This window comes from Camelus dromedarius, chromosome 20 (assembly GCF_036321535.1).
Source record: "Camelus dromedarius isolate mCamDro1 chromosome 20, mCamDro1.pat, whole genome shotgun sequence".
NCBI classification, from domain to species: domain Eukaryota; kingdom Metazoa; phylum Chordata; class Mammalia; order Artiodactyla; family Camelidae; genus Camelus; species Camelus dromedarius.
The window spans coordinates 21736947-21754619 of record NC_087455.1 but is presented as its reverse complement, the minus strand read 5'-3'; the positions used below and the strand labels follow the sequence as shown (position 1 = coordinate 21754619).

General features: G+C 33.0%; 1 protein-coding gene across 1 annotated transcript in view; it reads right to left on the bottom strand.

Moving 5' to 3' along the window:
- CSMD3 (CUB and Sushi multiple domains 3) overlaps positions 1 to 17673 on the bottom strand; it is a 1010791-nt gene that overhangs the window by 19607 nt on the left and 973511 nt on the right. The window contains exons 61-65 of the mRNA XM_064476888.1: positions 17037 to 17210; positions 12103 to 12276; positions 10330 to 10403; positions 2450 to 2561; positions 262 to 441 (exon numbers count right to left, since the gene is read on the bottom strand). Coding sequence (XP_064332958.1) covers positions 262 to 441; positions 2450 to 2561; positions 10330 to 10403; positions 12103 to 12276; positions 17037 to 17210 — 714 coding nt within the window. The remainder of the gene's footprint in view (positions 1 to 261; positions 442 to 2449; positions 2562 to 10329; positions 10404 to 12102; positions 12277 to 17036; positions 17211 to 17673) is intronic.

Genomic DNA, 17673 nt, shown 5'->3' with positions numbered 1-17673 from the left:
TCCCATGACTAGAGAAGCAGAAGTAATAACAACAAGAAGGAAAAACAGAGCCTGGAAAAGAAGCTATAAAAAAACTTGAATAATATTTCTGTGCCTCTGGGTCCAGAAGTGTCTACATCACTTCCACACTTGAGTTGGCCAACAGATTTCCCTTGTTCATAAAGATAATTGAAATCAATTTTTTTTTTTGGTCTCTTGTATCTGAGGAAAGCTGAAACAGTACAAAATCTTCCGTTAAAAATTTTTACAGAGAAAATTTACCTTCACAAACTGGAACTTTTCCAGTCCAGGTGTTATCAGATCTACATACTCTGTGTTCTGTTCCACCTGCTAAGAAGAAGCCAGGCTGGCAGGTATAAATTAATGTATACCCGTGGGATGGAAGGTCCATTCCTACTACATTTGCATGAGCAGGAGTTTCTGGCTGTTTACAGCTATGGGCTATATTAAGAAAAGAGAAAAATGGTCATTTTCTACAGGCATGTTAAGAAAATTTTGAGACCAGAGTCACAATACATTTTATAAGTATGTTAAGGCCTTAATATAAATATACCTTTGGTTATTCTAATGAATCAAGGAAAGCACATCAATGTAAATATACATATTGATATAATAGATTAGCATTTCCTTAATACTCATCTGTGCAATGCTAGTGGACATTAATAAATAAATTGAGAGAGGAAAAAAAAACTTATTTTGGATAATTAAGCTAATGAATGTCTATTACATTACCATTTTGGAAAGTCACAGTATATATTAGCATTTTAAAGGATCTAGTAAGTCCTGCAGATAACTTTTAAAATTGATCAAACTCATATTTTCTACACCAGCTTAGGAATTATTAATTTATAATTTTTTCTTTGTCATATTAATTTTAAATTTAAAAATATGTTTTCTAAAGTTAAATCTAATCACAGCTCAATATGTTGCTCTGATACTAATATTTCCTAATAGAAAGTACAAATTAATAGCTTCTTACATATGGAATTTTCCAGCCATATTTTGGGTCCATATGCTAGCAATAGCTTTCATTCATTTAATTTTTTGTCTTCTCTTCTCCATGTTTCCTCCCATTCATAAATCTCTACCTTGATTTCACTATACCTTTATTTATGACACTACCTGACCCTGCCCCCTGGTTTATCTGTTTTGTGTCTTCTGATGACCATTCTTTTCTCATTCAGAATATATGCTACAAGGAATTGTCCCCCTAAACAAGACAACAATTTTGATCATCTGTTCATAGATACAGATCCTTAAAGGGAATCTCTGAAAAAAGTGTTCTGTGGACAAATGTGTTTGGAAAAAATTTTTCCATGTGTTTCTTAATAGAGATTTACAAAGTTACAAATAGTAGCTAATATTTTTTAATAGTATGTGATAAACATTTTATTATATGGTTTAAATTTAATATAATTCAGTTAATGAAGTTTAATTCTCGTGGGGGAAATATTGCTAGAATAAACACAAGTAGTCTGTGCTAGATTCTTAACCCCTATTATGCACATAGGAGAAATTCTGAGATGCTTTGCAGTAGCAGAAGCTGTTTAACTTTATTTATAAATCATCATATCCCAAACGTAGGTCATCAAAGAATCTTTGTTTACTATGAAATACCTAGTTACATCCCACACAGCTGTTCGAAAGTACACATACACTCCAAGGAATTCTCTTTTCAGGAATTTTGCCCTATTTAAATACAAGCCAGCAAGGCGTGTGATACGACTTCTCAGAGAGTGGAGTGTTCCGCCACTTTTCAGTAAGCTGTGGGTCCACAGGGGCCCCCGTGATTACTTGGATGGTTCTGAACAGGAATAGAATAAATTCACAGGGCTTACTTGGACTTCAGCAAATCCTAAAAGCTAGATACTAATTGATTTCTAATTGTAAGTCAGAAAATACTGTTTAGTGATCTTTGTTCTTATTTAATGTGTTCAGCAAGTGCTTTCAACTTAGGGTCAGTGCACATTTAAAAGCTCCAGGAAATTCCAAGTAGTATTCAAATTTTTGGCCAGGCTTTCATGCATATTGTCTTTCATGGATGTTTCTAGCTTTACTCAGGTTCTCAGAGAAGTGATAAAAGATTGAGTCACTACTATGTTGGAGCCTCCTATATCTCAAAGTACTTCAGACACACAGGTGCAGATCTATGAATCTAAAAAATAATCATCATTTAAAACTACCAAGTGACCAAACTGAGCACAATCATAAGAGCTTTTGAAAAATAACAAAATCATGCCTCAGGTCTGACTTTTTGAAAAATAATGCTTCCCAATGGGCATGGGGTTATGATATAGTAATAACATCATATACATGAATTATATTTTAAAATAACCTAAAAAAGTGACACATCTTGTATATGGGTATAAATTTATTTTTACACTTGGAAGAAAAAATGCATATAAATTCTTATCCTTGATAAGTATAATTTCTTAGCTACAATACTTACGAATGCATTCAGGCTGAATTCCACTCCATGTGAGGTCAGGAAGGCAAGTTCGTGTTGTAGACCCTTGGAGAAGGTGTCCTTTTTTGCAATGGAACTGTACAATACTTCCTACCTATAGCAAATTACAGAAAAATAAATGTCTCAATGCAACTTCAAATAAGGCAACAAAGAAAACAAGAACATGGATGTGAAAATGCTCTCTAAAGAGATTCTACATGGTAGAGGTTGGAAGGAAAAGAAACTAAAATCTGATTTAAAGTAAAATTTGGGAAAAAAGACTAAAGAAAAAGTTAGATCTCTTTGTATACATATTATCATCAAATTTGTGAGTAATCAGTGTGTACATAAGGGCCAAATTTCCTGCCATGGTAATTTGAAGAAAATACATTAAGCCACCAAAAGGCCAGTGAGCTACATATGAATATAAAATAGACAGACAAAGAGTTAGATAAAGATAGGTAAACGAAGATGGATAAAAACAGATATGGAAATAAAGACAACTAACAATATAAGAGGCAAATGAATATGGAAGAGAGTAAAATGCAGTATGAGACTGGACACTAAAGTGTTTATGGAAGGTTGTAGTGATAATGGAGAAATACAATGGAAGACATGCAGTTACCACTAAGCTTTTAAGGGATCTGGAATTTAGATAGCTGTATAGAATAATGGTTCTCAAAGTGAAGTTCCTAGACCAGTAACCTCAGCCGTACCTAGGAACTTGTTAGAAATGCCAATTCTGGAACCTTAGCCCAGGCTTACTGAATCAGAACTCTCAAGGTAGGGACTAGCAATCTTGTGTTTTAACAAGCACTCCAGTGATTTTAATGAACACTAAGTTTGAAAATAACTGATAAAAAGATAAGAACATTATGATAAAATGTATAGTGGTTAAAACATACATCATACAGTTTGGGAAAAAAGAGTACATTTGATTGGTTAGTGTGGGCTGGGAAGTTGGAGGTAAAGTAGGAAGCAGTGAGATATATAGTAAAAAGAAAACAGATCCCAGAAGCTTTAACTTTTAATATGATCTTACTTGAGTAGGGATATCTCCTCTTTGAGACTTAGTTTTTTGTATATAAATAAAGATGATAATATTGTCTTGAGATTTGTTAAGGATTAAATAAAATAGGATAAATAATTCACTCCATCTGGGGATAGAATATAAGTTTTAAATAAATTCTAGCTATAATTATTAGGTCAGAGACATAAATAATAATCAGTCTCTGAAGACTCAAATAGCAAGCTATGACATGTTAATTTTTTAATAAAAATATAAAGTTGCTAAAGCCATCAGAGCAACTAAAATTTGTGTAGAAAATAGTATCTTTGAGAAATTAAACTAGCCATTGTATGGAGAATCCACTAAACAAAAAGAATGATGGACAGTAATTCTAATCATGAGACTTGCATTGCCAGTTTAGGTTTGAGTGGATAGAAGCTTGACTAAGTTGTTGGCAGTGGACCTGGGAAGGAAGTCATTTACTCAAAACATATTAGAAGGAAAAATCATGAGGAGTTATTAAAAGACTAGAGGTGGAGGAGAAGATAAGACATATTTTGTGTCTGCCACTACCCCAGCATTCTGAGTCTGAGAATGTTCAATTGCTGTCTTAGGACTTCTCATATACACTGTGTTTCCTTCCTATTCCCATCTGCCAAAGCAGCATGAGGCTAAGCTTAATGTGACATAATTTGATTCAAAATTCCATTTGGACCTTGAGACTAGCAAAATCCCACCATCTCTCATTTTCTAATTATTATCCAGAACTATGCTATACCAGAAACATTCAGTTCCAGTAGTCATTCAATTCCTTCCGGTTATCTCATTATCTCCTCTATGACAGCCTCACCTTTACATCCAGGAGATCTCTTATCCTTTTAATGCCCCATTTGTCCAGAGTTACTACATTGCTCAACTCCTGGGAGCACTTATCATGCTGTATTCAATATAAACAAAGTCCTTCAAATTGTGTTCCAGGGCATGCATTCACATTCTCCCTGAAGTTGTACAATATGGTGCTACAGATTTTTACTTTCTTAAATAGTCTACATTACTGATAAGGTAGACTTTAGACTTTGCAATTCTGTCCTTTGGTCGAACCGGCTCTACAAAACCGATCACCTCTATCAATCCAGCAATCTGACTTTAGACTAGATCTCAGTTAATGGCCACCATTCACCCATAAATCTCCTTTCATTTAATCAACTATCAAATAGTGACAATTCTACCTCCTAAATTGTTCTCAAGCTGTTCCCTTATCTCTTTTCCCACATACACATCTTATTTTAGTCCTCAACATTGTTTCTACAGGCTTTGGCTCTCAAATTCTAGCAGATATCTTAATCACCAGTAGGACTTGTCAAAACACAGATAGCTAAGCCCCCTTAGGAATTTCTGACTAGGTAGGTCTGGGGGAATCCCCCAAAATAAGGATTTCCACTAAGTTCCCAAGAAATATTGCTGCTGCTGGTCAGGGACCACACTTTGAGAACTATTGTCATAGACAACTGCTATAATCATCTAACTTGTCTCCAGTTCTCCAGTCTTGACCCCGCTGAATTTATTTTCCATGCTAAAGTCAGAGTGACCTATTCAATATGAATGTTTGACTTAATCATTATCCTTCTTAAAATCTTTACTGGCTTGTCACCCATAGGATAGTTACTTCGTGTTAGCTTGGCAGATAAAAGCCTCCACAGTGTGATTACTAATCATCTCTCTAGCATCATCATTGACCACTTACTCTTACTCAACTTGTGCTCACATAATATTGAATTTTTGTAGTTCCCTTAATACATGCACATTTTCATGCTATTCTTCCCTCATGGAATGCCTTTCTCAACTATTTTTTCCTAGACCTTACACTAAAAGATTTAGCTCAGTCAAAACTTCTAGAAAGCTTTCCCTGCAGCAAACACATTAGGAAAACTGTCTCTTTTATGTGCTCCCTTAGCATCTTTCAATATTATCAATGTTATCGACCTATCCTATAAAATAATCTATTCCATCTGACCCACATACCTAAATGGTAGATCCTCTAGGCCAGGGAATGTATGCTATTCACCATAACAGACCGGGAGCTTAGAAAAGTGTCTTGGGAATGTTGGATCCACTGAAGGAATGGGGATTAATAACTTAATATCAAATTATTTGATTACTTTAAAAGATTTAACATATTTATCAGTTTCTTAAAGTGCAGTTATAGCCCTTCCAGAGTTTAATTAACATGAAGTTAAATTATTTGTTCTCTGAAGAGTACCTTTGGGTTATTTCATCGACTTTATATTAGTAAGGTATAAGAGACATGATGGATTACATAGATTTTTTTTTTAATTCTAAGACATTTTCTTCATTCTTGTAATCTTTTCTGAAGTCACAATAAATAACACTTCACTTAACCAGATACTATAGAACTAAAATGTATTTAAAGTTTTTCTATATATTGTTAACACACTTAATAACAAAATTTTTTAACAAATTCACATTTACACCAAATACTTAATATAGCTACACTTATACAAATTTGGTAACTGATTTTTATTCAGAATTTGTTATACTCAAATCAATCACCAAAATATCCTCTAAATATTAGTGCATTAAGTAATAATTTTGTCAGTGACAAATTTATTTAATAGTATATTTTACATATCTCTCCATTCTTTTCCAACTTGCCATGGTAAATTACCTTCTGACTATAAGTAATTTCTAATATAAATAATGTAATTTGAATATTTATAGAAAATAAGTAACATCATAAATAATAAAGTTGAAAAAAATGGAAGTATATCATATATGCTTAAGATGAGGTGCAAGGAGTTTTGACTGGACTGAACATCAATTTTGGCTCTGACCTTCATGAATAAAAAAAAATGAATTAAAATGTTTTATGAGTTTGTATTAAAAAAAGATTTTAATTTTAAATATTGATTTTTACTTTTTTTGTTTTAAAGTTCATGTTAGTATAGTCACCATTTAAAGGCAATAAAACACTATGTAATGTGTCTGCCTCATTCAATGTACTTCTGTACTGATTTCAGTTACAAACTTTAAGTTTATAATATACTCAAAGGTAGCCTAAATTATGAATTTAACTCCCCAGACAGAATACCTAGGTCATTCCTCTAAAGTCAGGTAGTGAAGAGGCTGTTTGGTTTCTTCAGTGTTGGCTACCCATCTGGGTAATACAATTGCTAATAAAACATTCAATATTAGAGTGAACTACGGGTGCCAAGATGGCTACTGTTGTACCCAGGCATCCTGTATCTATAAAACTGGATGGCCCAGACTTGCTTTTGGAAATAGAAGCCAGAGGACAGAAGGTGCTAACAGATAGCCAGGTACAGTTGATCATGTTATCTTTAGTCAATTATTTCTGTCTTCCTACCCCTCAATCATGGATGCTTTTGTAGTTTCTTTTTCACCTTGTTTTTTTCACCATGGTTATTTTGGTAGGGTTAAATATCTTAATGTAAAATATCTTGGAATTAAATACCTAACAGTCAGATTAAAAACATTTCATATTTATAATAACTTTATGTAACAAGCTCTAAATCAATATAATGTGTCTTCCAAAGCCCAGAGCTCAGTTTAAAGAGTCATACAGCAGTAAGTGAAATATGCGTGTTTGGCATTTACTCCATAATTAATCTAGATGTTGTATCAATCATTTTTACAACTACTCTCTTTACTATTAATATGTTTTTAGCCAAAAACTATTCCATTTTGTAATATTTTAGATAAAAAGAGAAATTATGTTGAGTACTTTTTTCAACACTAGAGTTTTTGTCATCTCTATCAACAGGTGCTGTATTTTTATATGTTAATAATTATATCGATGTCCAAGAATCTATTCTATAAATCTTTACAGAAAAGGAGAGTGAACAAATAAACACATTAAAGAGAAAATTAAGAAAAGCAGCGTGCCTCTGCAATTTATAGCTTTCCTTCTTCTCTTGTCCTTCCCAGAAGTGGGCTTCTATAGCTATAATTTTACTTAACTCACCACTGGCCACTTGACCAAACCAGAGGTAGATACAAATGTTGGAACATTTTGATTCTCTCTCTGGAAATTTGAAACTGAGATTGAGACAATCACTTGCTGTATGTCACTGAGATGTAAATAGAAACAATGCACCATTGGCCCTGGCCGTATGGCCAGTCTGCAGAGAGAGAAAATGAAGTAGATAAACACAGAGTAGTAGAAAAGACTGACTACTGTTGTTCAGTTCCTAGATTCTAGGCTTGATTAGTTTTACCTATATCCCTTCTCTTGTGGCCTGGGCCATACCTGCACACGACTTGAAATGCCTTTAGGTTTAAGTTAGCTCAAAATAGTTTCCCTTACTTGTAAGTAAGAGGTTTGCTCAACCAGTAGAGATGAATTTTCTAGTTATATAAGACCCCATGTATTTGGAATCCACCAACAAACAGATATTAATTAGAATTATATAACTTTTTCATTCTGTTGGCTCTATATAGATTCAGTAAGTATAATTTATATATGAATATATATAGTACATATACATACATATACACATAACTGCCATATACACATAAGAAAGTTGATGTCCCTAGGTTAATATACTCAATAGATTATTTGTAATTTTAATAGAGTTAACATAATTATATTAGATTTTACCACATCTGAAATCTAGTTTATTCACATTTATCTAGATAGAACATAATGATCTAATATATGTTTATTAGTTGAATAATATGAATTCAGGGTCAGGTTAACTTTGTGATAATACTATTCAATTATTATAATAGAATCTATAAAATGCAAAGTCAATGATTTTATTCATTTCAGTGGATGACTATTCTAAAGTCAATCTTACTCATTTCCATTTCCATTATCTCAAAGGATATTTACTAGATAGGACTCAGAATCTTCAGAAATCATCTGATTTACTGTATGGCTACTATCATCAGTACTCTGCATTCTATAAGAACACTGTCACTGACTTGCTCTGTGATCAAAGCCAAGTCATGTTCTGTTTCAGTTTCTTGGTCTGTATGATGAGGGCTAATGCTGTTTAGCTAACTGTCCATTTTTAAAGATTTAGATCAATTGATGAAAACTTTATGAAGACATGAATCTAAAGCATTTCTGAAAACACCAATATAATAGAGACATAGACTCTTTTTTTTTACACTTCTGTATTACCTAGACAGGCCTGAGGCAAACAGGAAGAATTGGAAACACTATCAAATCAATGTTCACACTATGCCTGAACTGTAGATAAATGGAAACTATTTTTAGTAACAAAAATATGGCACCTTTGATGAGCACTTCCTTTAGAAATGGGTGTTCTTCAGGTTGACACTGCATTTCACACAAAATAGCACCATTTAAAAACCCTGCAACACAAGGCAACTGGGTAAAGTGTAAATTGGCTATTTCCTTTTGGAATCAGTGTGCACTTTGGCTTCCCTTAGGCCCCTGTAATGAAAAGCTTGCTGAATCTCTACATAAGATCTAAATTGGAATAAGAGAGAAAAGAAGTCAGCTAGACATGACTGGACATGCTAAAGAATTCTCATATAACAATCCAACTATGTGTTGTGGAATTATAGGTTATGGTTAAATTATTTTTTCAGAAATTACATCAATAACAATATTTAACAATTATTTTAGTAATATATACCTATTATAAGACAAAAATCAGCAGACTCATAGACATAGAATACAAACTTGTGGATGCCAGGGGGACGGCAGGTGGGAAGGGACAGACTAGGATTTCAAAATGTAGAATAGATAAACAAGATTATACTGTGTAGCACAGGGAAATATGTACAGGATCTTGTGGTGGCTCACAGCGAAAGAGAATGTGACAATGAATGTATGTATGTTCACGTATAACTGAAAAATTGTGCTCTACACTGGAATTTGACACAACATTGTAAAATGACTATAACTCAATAAAAAAATGTTAAAAAAAGACAAAAATCTTTCAGTTTTATTGCCTTATTGAATAACTACATTTATATATTTTCGGTGACTGTCTCAAAAGTCTCTCCTTTATCCTCTTTCATCTACACTTTTCCTCACTGTTTCCACATTTTCCTGCAGAGTTTACTCATTTACTCCCTTGCTTAATTCTTCTCTTACACACTAACTGCTGCTTATAGAGCTTCCTATGCTCACTGCTATCTCCAATTTTTTAATTGTTTTATCCTCATGGTCAGTTTGGCCCCTATATCTTGAAACATATTTTTCCTTCTCTTAATTTCCTTTTATTTCCACTTTTTTGTTGCCTGTTACCTTTTTTAATGAATGAATGCAGTATAAGCATGAACTTTTTTGTTTGCATTAGTAGGATTTGTGCACATGAACCAAAGAAGCCTTTTGATCTAGTTTTATATTAAATGGAAATATTTATTTAAAGTACCCATTTGATAAAATAACTCAGAAAAGAGAAATACAAATACCATATGATCTCACTTATACAGGGAATCTAAAACAAAGCAAAACAAAATAAAAACCTCCAAACTCATATCAAAAATGATCGGATCTGTGGTTACTGCGTGGGGTTGAGGGGCAGGATTGGAGAAAGGTAGTCAAATGTACAAACTTCTAGTTATAAGACTAATAAGTACTAGGGATGTAATATACAGTAATGATGACTACAGTTAACATTGCTGTGTTGTATGTAGGAAAGGTGTTAAAAAATAGGTCCTAATAATTCTTTTCAGACAAAAACTTATTTTACTTTTTCTTTTTACTGTATCTATATGAGATAATGGATGCTAATTAAAATTATTGCAGTAATCATTTCACAATATATGTAAGTCAAACCATAGTGTTATAGACTTTAAACTTATACAGGATGTATGTCAATTGTATCTCAGTAAAACTGGAAAAAATACTCACTTGAAATCCGAATGTATTGTTCTGAGATCCATGACGAGGCACTCCTGGGTTTTCACATGAAGTACGGGTGGGTTCTAAAATAAAGTTTTAAAATGTAATATCCCTTTAAAATTTACAATTTTATTTAAATGTATATTTCTCTCATATAAAATAATTTTTAAAGATCTGGGGTTTAGTAAAAGGGCCCTGGGTAATAATAAAGAGTATGACCTAATAGCATCTTTCCATGGGCAGAAGTCTGCTAATCTTAAAGCAAGAAATTACTGCAGTTTATATGAATTATGCAATTCTTGAATTTTGAACCCTTTTAATATAAAGGTACTTGACATCCAACTAACTCTGTGAATAAAAAGTTAAGGAAAAATGAAGGATGTGAAAGAGGAACACATGCATAAAACATTTGCTCAAGGACTTTGCCGAATTATAATCTCAAGTAGGGTAATATTCCCTTCAAGAAGTAAATTTTTTTTCCCAGAAGTAGGACTCAGTTATTAGCATTTTTCACTGACACCTGTAACAGATTCAGGCATAAAAATAGTAGGCTACTGGTCTCATAGTTGGCTAGCTTATATGACAGGTTAGTTGGTTAGTTACTCGATATGGAATTTAATTTTAGGAGAAAAGGGAACCCTCATACAGTGTTGGTGGGAATGTAAATTGGTGCAGTCACTGTGGAAAACAGTATGAAAGTGTCTCACAAAACTAAAAACAGAACTGTCATATGACCCAGTAATTCCACTCCTGGGTATACATCTAAAAACAAAAACAAAAACAAAAACAAAAAACACTAATTTGAAATGATACATGCACCCCAATGTTCATAACAGCATTTATAGTTGCCAAGATATGGATGCAACCTATATGTCCATCAATAGATGATTGAATAGAGAAGATGTGGTATATATACAATGGAAAACTACTCAGCCACAAAAAAGAATAAAATTTTGCCATTTGCAGCAACATGGATGGACTTGGAGGGTATTATGCTAAGTGAAGTAATTCAGACAGAGAAAGACAAATACTGTATGACATCACTTATATGTGAAATCTAAAAAATACAACAAACCCAGTGAATATAACAAGAAAGAAGAAAATGAACAGATATAGAGAACAAACTAGTGGTTACCAGTAGAGAGAGGGAAGGAAGGAGGGACAAATAGGCTTAGGGATTAAGTACAAGTTATTTTTTATATATTAAATAGGCTACAAGAATATATTGTACAACATAGAGAAAATAGCTAATATTTTATAGTAACTATAGATGGAGGATAATCTTTAAAAATTGTGAATCACTATACTGTATACCTATAACTTACATGATTCTGTACATTAATTATACTTTAATTATAAAAGACAACAACAAATAAAATAATTTTAGGATTACAGAAATATACCTACAGCCATTTTGAAATCAGTTGTACTTTTTTTATAGTTTTGAAGCAAGTTTAATTTCATTTGAATATGCTTTCTTAACTATAAAGATCTACACAAATATTAGTACTTGATGCTATTGATCTGGAAGCTTTTTTCTTCCTCATTTTACTGATAAATAGGAGTATTATTTGAAGTGTTAATTCTAGAAGTTTTAAGTACTAAAAATTTGTTAAGTTTTAACAATATTAATATTCAGCACCTTCCAATTGCTTCTATATTGTACATTTATTTTTCATATTTAGCCAACTAAAGCTTATAGGATAAAGAAAGCCATTAAATGTCACTACTATCTATTAATTCCAAAATTACTAAGCATTATCAATATTTAACTAGTATTACCTATACAGTGAGGTGATGAACCACTCCAAGTGCCATCTGCCTGACATATTCTGGTGATTGATCCTACTAATATGAATGGAGGGTTGCAGCTGAATGAAACCTCTGACTGGTATATAAAGCTTTTGCCTTCTCTTTTTCCTTGGGCGGGTATACCAGGGTCGCCACAGAACTTTGCTGGAAGTGGAAAGAAAGACAATAATACAATGATTTAGATTCATCAGAGTAAACAGTTTAGAAAAATGATGAAAATAACTGGACTATTGCACTAAAGTGACATGCCATCTATGTTAATCTACCCCAATTAATTTTTTATGTTAATCTATCCCAATGAAAAATTTTTTAGCTTTTGTCTGCATGAATAAATGCTGACTGCTCAACTCAGCATAATATTAAAAAAATTAGTCTGATTAAACATTTTTCACCCAGTAGACCACCTTAACAATTGTAGATTTCTTGTATTTCTTTTGTTTGATATTAACCAGAAACAAATTATATATTTGTATATACAGGGTGCAAATTTGGAGTGTATTCTTGAAAAGGCATGTGATTCACAGATAGTGCTCTCAGAAAGAAACAACCCATAATGGTTCTAGGATATACTCTCCAGATTGCTCTGTATTTTTTTATGTATATAAAAGATCAAGTTGTCCGTTTTGTTGATACTCAGGCCACCTATCCCAGTATTTTGTTGTCTTCCTCTTCAAAATATTGTAGGGGGTTTTGAGTGCTTTCTTTTTTTTTTAAGAAGGCCATCAGAATCCAAATCCATACTGAAGAGATCAATTTGACTGTATTTCTACACAAGTTGATTACATGATTTTATTCAACATATATATTTAACTACTAAAAATCAGATACTATTCTAGGTAATTTTAGGTACTTAGACTTATGGTAAACAAACTAAGGTTCCTGCACTTGTGGAGTTCATGCTTATGTGAGGAAAGCAAACAAACAATAAACATAATAAGTAAAGTAGTATGTGGGAAAGTAGTAAGTCTTATGGGGGAAAAACACTGTGGGAGGAGGAGATAAGGAGTGTGTGGGTATGGATATGATAGATGGTGAGGAGTGGTAGTGGATTTTAACAATGTGGCAAGGTTGTCTATCACTGAGAAAAGATTTGTAGGACAAGAAGCATTCAGCCATGCTGATATCTGAAGGAAGATCATTCCAGAAGAAGAAACAGCATTACCAAAGCCCTGTGCTAAGTCTGATCTAGCATTCTGGAAGAAGAAGGCGGCCAGTGAGGCTGACACAGAGTGAGCATGCAGAAATGTAACAGGGGATGAAAGTAGATGGTTTTAAATCTAGTAGATAAGTGAAGCAAAGTACATACAGCATTTGCTTTCAATTTTTCATTGTAGTAAAAAATACAAAACATGTAATTCACCATTTTAACTATGCTTAAGTATACTCGATTTTTAAATTTGAAGATTCAGCACCTGAAAGCTTATTTCCCTATAAAGCAAACAGAGACAACCAAACATTTTTCAGTATAACTGCAGCCTTAAGAGGGTTATAGGTTGAATGAACTTAAAATGCATCATCTAAACCAAGATGTTTTTGAGAGTAAAAGGGGGATTAACTGGATAGGACATCCACTAGGATAACAAGAATAAACAAGAAATGCTCCAGGCAACCTGGAATAAATGAATACCTTAATTATAGAATACCTTTGTCTCAAACTCAATGTTCAAAGAAAGACCTTCCCTGAAATTCAAGACTCTAGGAGAAATTTGGATTTTTAAACCTCTTTTTGGAAACATTTTTTAAAAAATTTTATTTGTTTATTTTTACAGGGAGGTAATTAGGTTTACTTATGTATATATTTATTTTTCAGAGGAGGTACTGGGGATTGAACCCAGGACCTTGTGCATGCTAAGCATGCACCCTACCACTTGAGCTATGCCCTCCCCCCTTTTTTTGCTTTTATTAAAATTAAAAGTAATCATAAAGTAAATATTTAAACAAAATAAACTGGGGAAATTTTCAGAGTAAAGTAACACATGTAAAATAAACATTTATTTATTGTGTTTTGTTTTAATTTTTCTTAGATATAATTAAGCCTCAGTGCTACTTGGTATCCGAGCACTTCTAGCAATGTAACGTCAAACCCCACAGGCCAGGGTCCTTGGCTTACTAGTCTTTGTACCTCAAACACATTTTATACTCAATGGATATTTCCTCAGTGAAAATTGTCAGTGGGTATTTCAGCTTTAGTAATCATTTCTATCACTAAGTTATTTCATAGTCTACTTCTAACGTGTTTCTCTTTCAAATTTCTGCTGAGTCATTCATCTCAGAATCTTATCTTAATTCAACAACAAAAAAGGAGGAGAGATGCAACCGCATGAACTCCTCAGTTCTCCCTCCAAGTCCCCCATCATTCCACCCATTTTCTATCTTTAGATTTTCATGTACTAAACCAATCTATTGGTGTCAGGTTTAGAGGCTTAGGACACAGGGCTTATTTTCAAAAGGCTTTAGTACACAATGACATGACTTTACGATAAAAAGGCATAGTTTGAACAGAATTGAAGAGAAAAGTTGTTCTCTTTATTAAATACCTAAAACGAATGACTTTGGCTATTCAATGAATAAAAGAAGTGTCTCTTAAGTCAGACTTCTCTGGTAACATGACCTTAGGCCATACAATAATGTAGATGGTCCCCTAAACAATGGCAGACTTACACAGTGTCCATACAATTTGACCTCTCTCTCTGAGCTCAATTGTCATTATCTATTAAAATGTCATGACTAAACATACTTACCCAGGAGTTCTGTTATGTGTAGTAAAAATAATATATGTAAAGCAATTGGGACAAAGTTAGCCTTATTATATTTGGATATTTGTTATAATTTAAATGTCAATAGTAAGTGTTTTATTATATTTGCATTTAAAAGAACCAAAAATAAAACATTATATCAAGAAACTTCTTAATTGAGATTTTTTCATTCATATCAAACTTTATCATAAACTCATCTCTGTGATATCTCTTTGTCTCTATCTATTCTGAAGTAGCCATAGAGTATCTAATCTCACTTAGAAAACACATTGATCTTTTCTAAGATGATCCTCAGCATGAATCAGAATTTTAAGGCCAATTTTTATGACATCAACCTTGAGGCACTGGAACACACTTATTCTAATAAATCATATTACCAAGAGGGAGCTTCTTTAAATGTTGCATAAATTTCATTCTAAGAGACCAAAACTACAGAAGTACATTAGTTTTATCTTGCATGCTCAATATAATTGCTTAGTAATATGTCTCTGTAGCGAGTATGATATGAATGATTTGATGAGCCAGAAAAATGGTGGTATTCATGCCAAGAATTTCCAATCACTTAATAGGAAGCTCTTCAAATAAACAATGCCAAAGTATCCCTAATAACTGTCTTCAGTTATTCATCATAATTCTGTACTATGTATATTAAATATATATTTATTTTATACTAAAATATGTGATTCATTCAAAAGAATATATATATACACACACATATGTACACACACGCAAATACCACTATATTATAAAACGACTATTCGTGAATGCAACATCCTCTCAAGAAACTGAAAATTTCCAATACTGTTGAAAGTCCTTGTGAGCCTTTTCCCAGATAACAGCCCTTTTCTCAGGCCTGGATGACAGACCTTCTCTAAACCTGAATTCTACATTTCTCATTTCCATACATTTCTTGAGAATGTTACAGCAGTCATACACAGACCTAAGCACTGAATTGTTTAGTTTCACCACTAAAACAATGCTGATATTAATATTCTTGTACATGTCACCTTATGCACATGTATTAAAAATCTGTGTAGGGCATATCCCCAGGAATATGATTTCTAGGCCACAGCCTCTGCACAGCTTTAACTTTACTATATAATAGCAACGGGTTTTATAAATGGTTGTGTCAATTTACACATCCACTATGTGTATAAAAGGTTACACTGCTCTACATCCTCGACAACAGGATATTGTCAAACTGTTTTATTTCAGTTCTGTGATTAAGAATTAGCTATCCATGACTTCTGTCCATTTTTTGTTGTTTCATCTTTTTTGTTTTAGGAAATCTTTATATAGTCTCTATATTATTATTATTTTTCATGCATTAGATTATATTATCTAAGTTTGTGATTGGCCTTTTGATAATAAAAAAATAAAATTTATAATGTAGCTTATTTTTTCCACTTTTTCAGTTATGGGTGGAGCTTTTGCATCTTGTTTTAAGATATCCTTTCTTATGCCAAGAACACAGTCTTTTAATCTTTAAAACTTTTATATTTAAGTTCCTAATGAATTTGACATTGATTTATTATTTGGTGCAAGACAAAGATTATGTCTGTGTGTCTGTGTGTCTGTGTGTGAATTAACTGCCTTGTTGAATTAATTGAAATGTCTATTTTTTCCCCCACTGATTTGTTCTGTAATATATCAAGGGTCAATAAATCGTTCCATGCTCTCTATTTTTTAACACTGGTTTACTTGCTATCCCTGCACCTACAGAATGCTGTCTTAATTACTATAGCATTCTAAGTTTCGTATCTGCCAAGGACTGTACTACATGCCAGAGACAGGTAGTGAACAAAAACAAAAAACTTCAAGGAACATAAACTTGCACAGAGGACACTGTCCCCAAACTAAAACAAAAACGAAAACAACAAGATAAGTAAAATGTACAGTGTACTTGCAAACAAAGTGGTTTAGCCTAAAATTAGTCAGAGCAGAAGGAATATAATGGTTGGATTGCATTAAAAATAGCTACATATAGTAAATACTGATTTCTAGTTGAATTTCTATTATGCATGGGAAAGAGCTTAACAATCTCATATTTGTTCAAGCAAAATGTATTGCCAAGGTGTATTGCCAATAAAGTAGCTCTAAAAGAGTGAAAATGGGAAAATATAATTTAACTATGAAAATTATACTTACGTAAGCACTGTGGTACTTCTCCACTCCAGGTACCATTCCCTACACAGGTCAAAACAGCAGGAAAGGATAGTTCATAGCCTGGAGAACAGATGTAGCTAATACTAAAGCCCCAGTCAAAATTTGTTCCTTCCAACCTTCCATTAGAGATCTGGGGAGGAGTTGGGCAGGTAACAGCTGCAATTATATTAAAAGCAATTAGACACAGCTGTTGAAATATCCTGAGCGTTAAAAAAAAATAAATATCATTAGAAGCAGCATATGTGCTAATTTAACCTTTTGGAGGACAATATGGTGTGGCATGTTTTATTCTCCTGGTAGTATTCCTGAAACATCCCTGGAATTAATCCCTCTAGGATGCTACTACTTCTTGGCAACATGATGGCTACTGGTTGTCAGAGATTCTCTTAGAAAATAACAAGCTGCCTGACATTGAAGGGAAGGCAAATAGAGGGTGACCTTCTACTGATAAATTATTGGTTGCATTTAAAATTATTTTCCTGTGACCTTTAGACAGTCTGAAGAGCAGGGTGTTTGGTTATATACAGTGTCAGCATTGTAGCAAGGCATTTGGGAGTAATTCTGTGACATTTTTGAAAATACAGATCATGTAGCTCATTAAAATATAAAAACTGGTTCT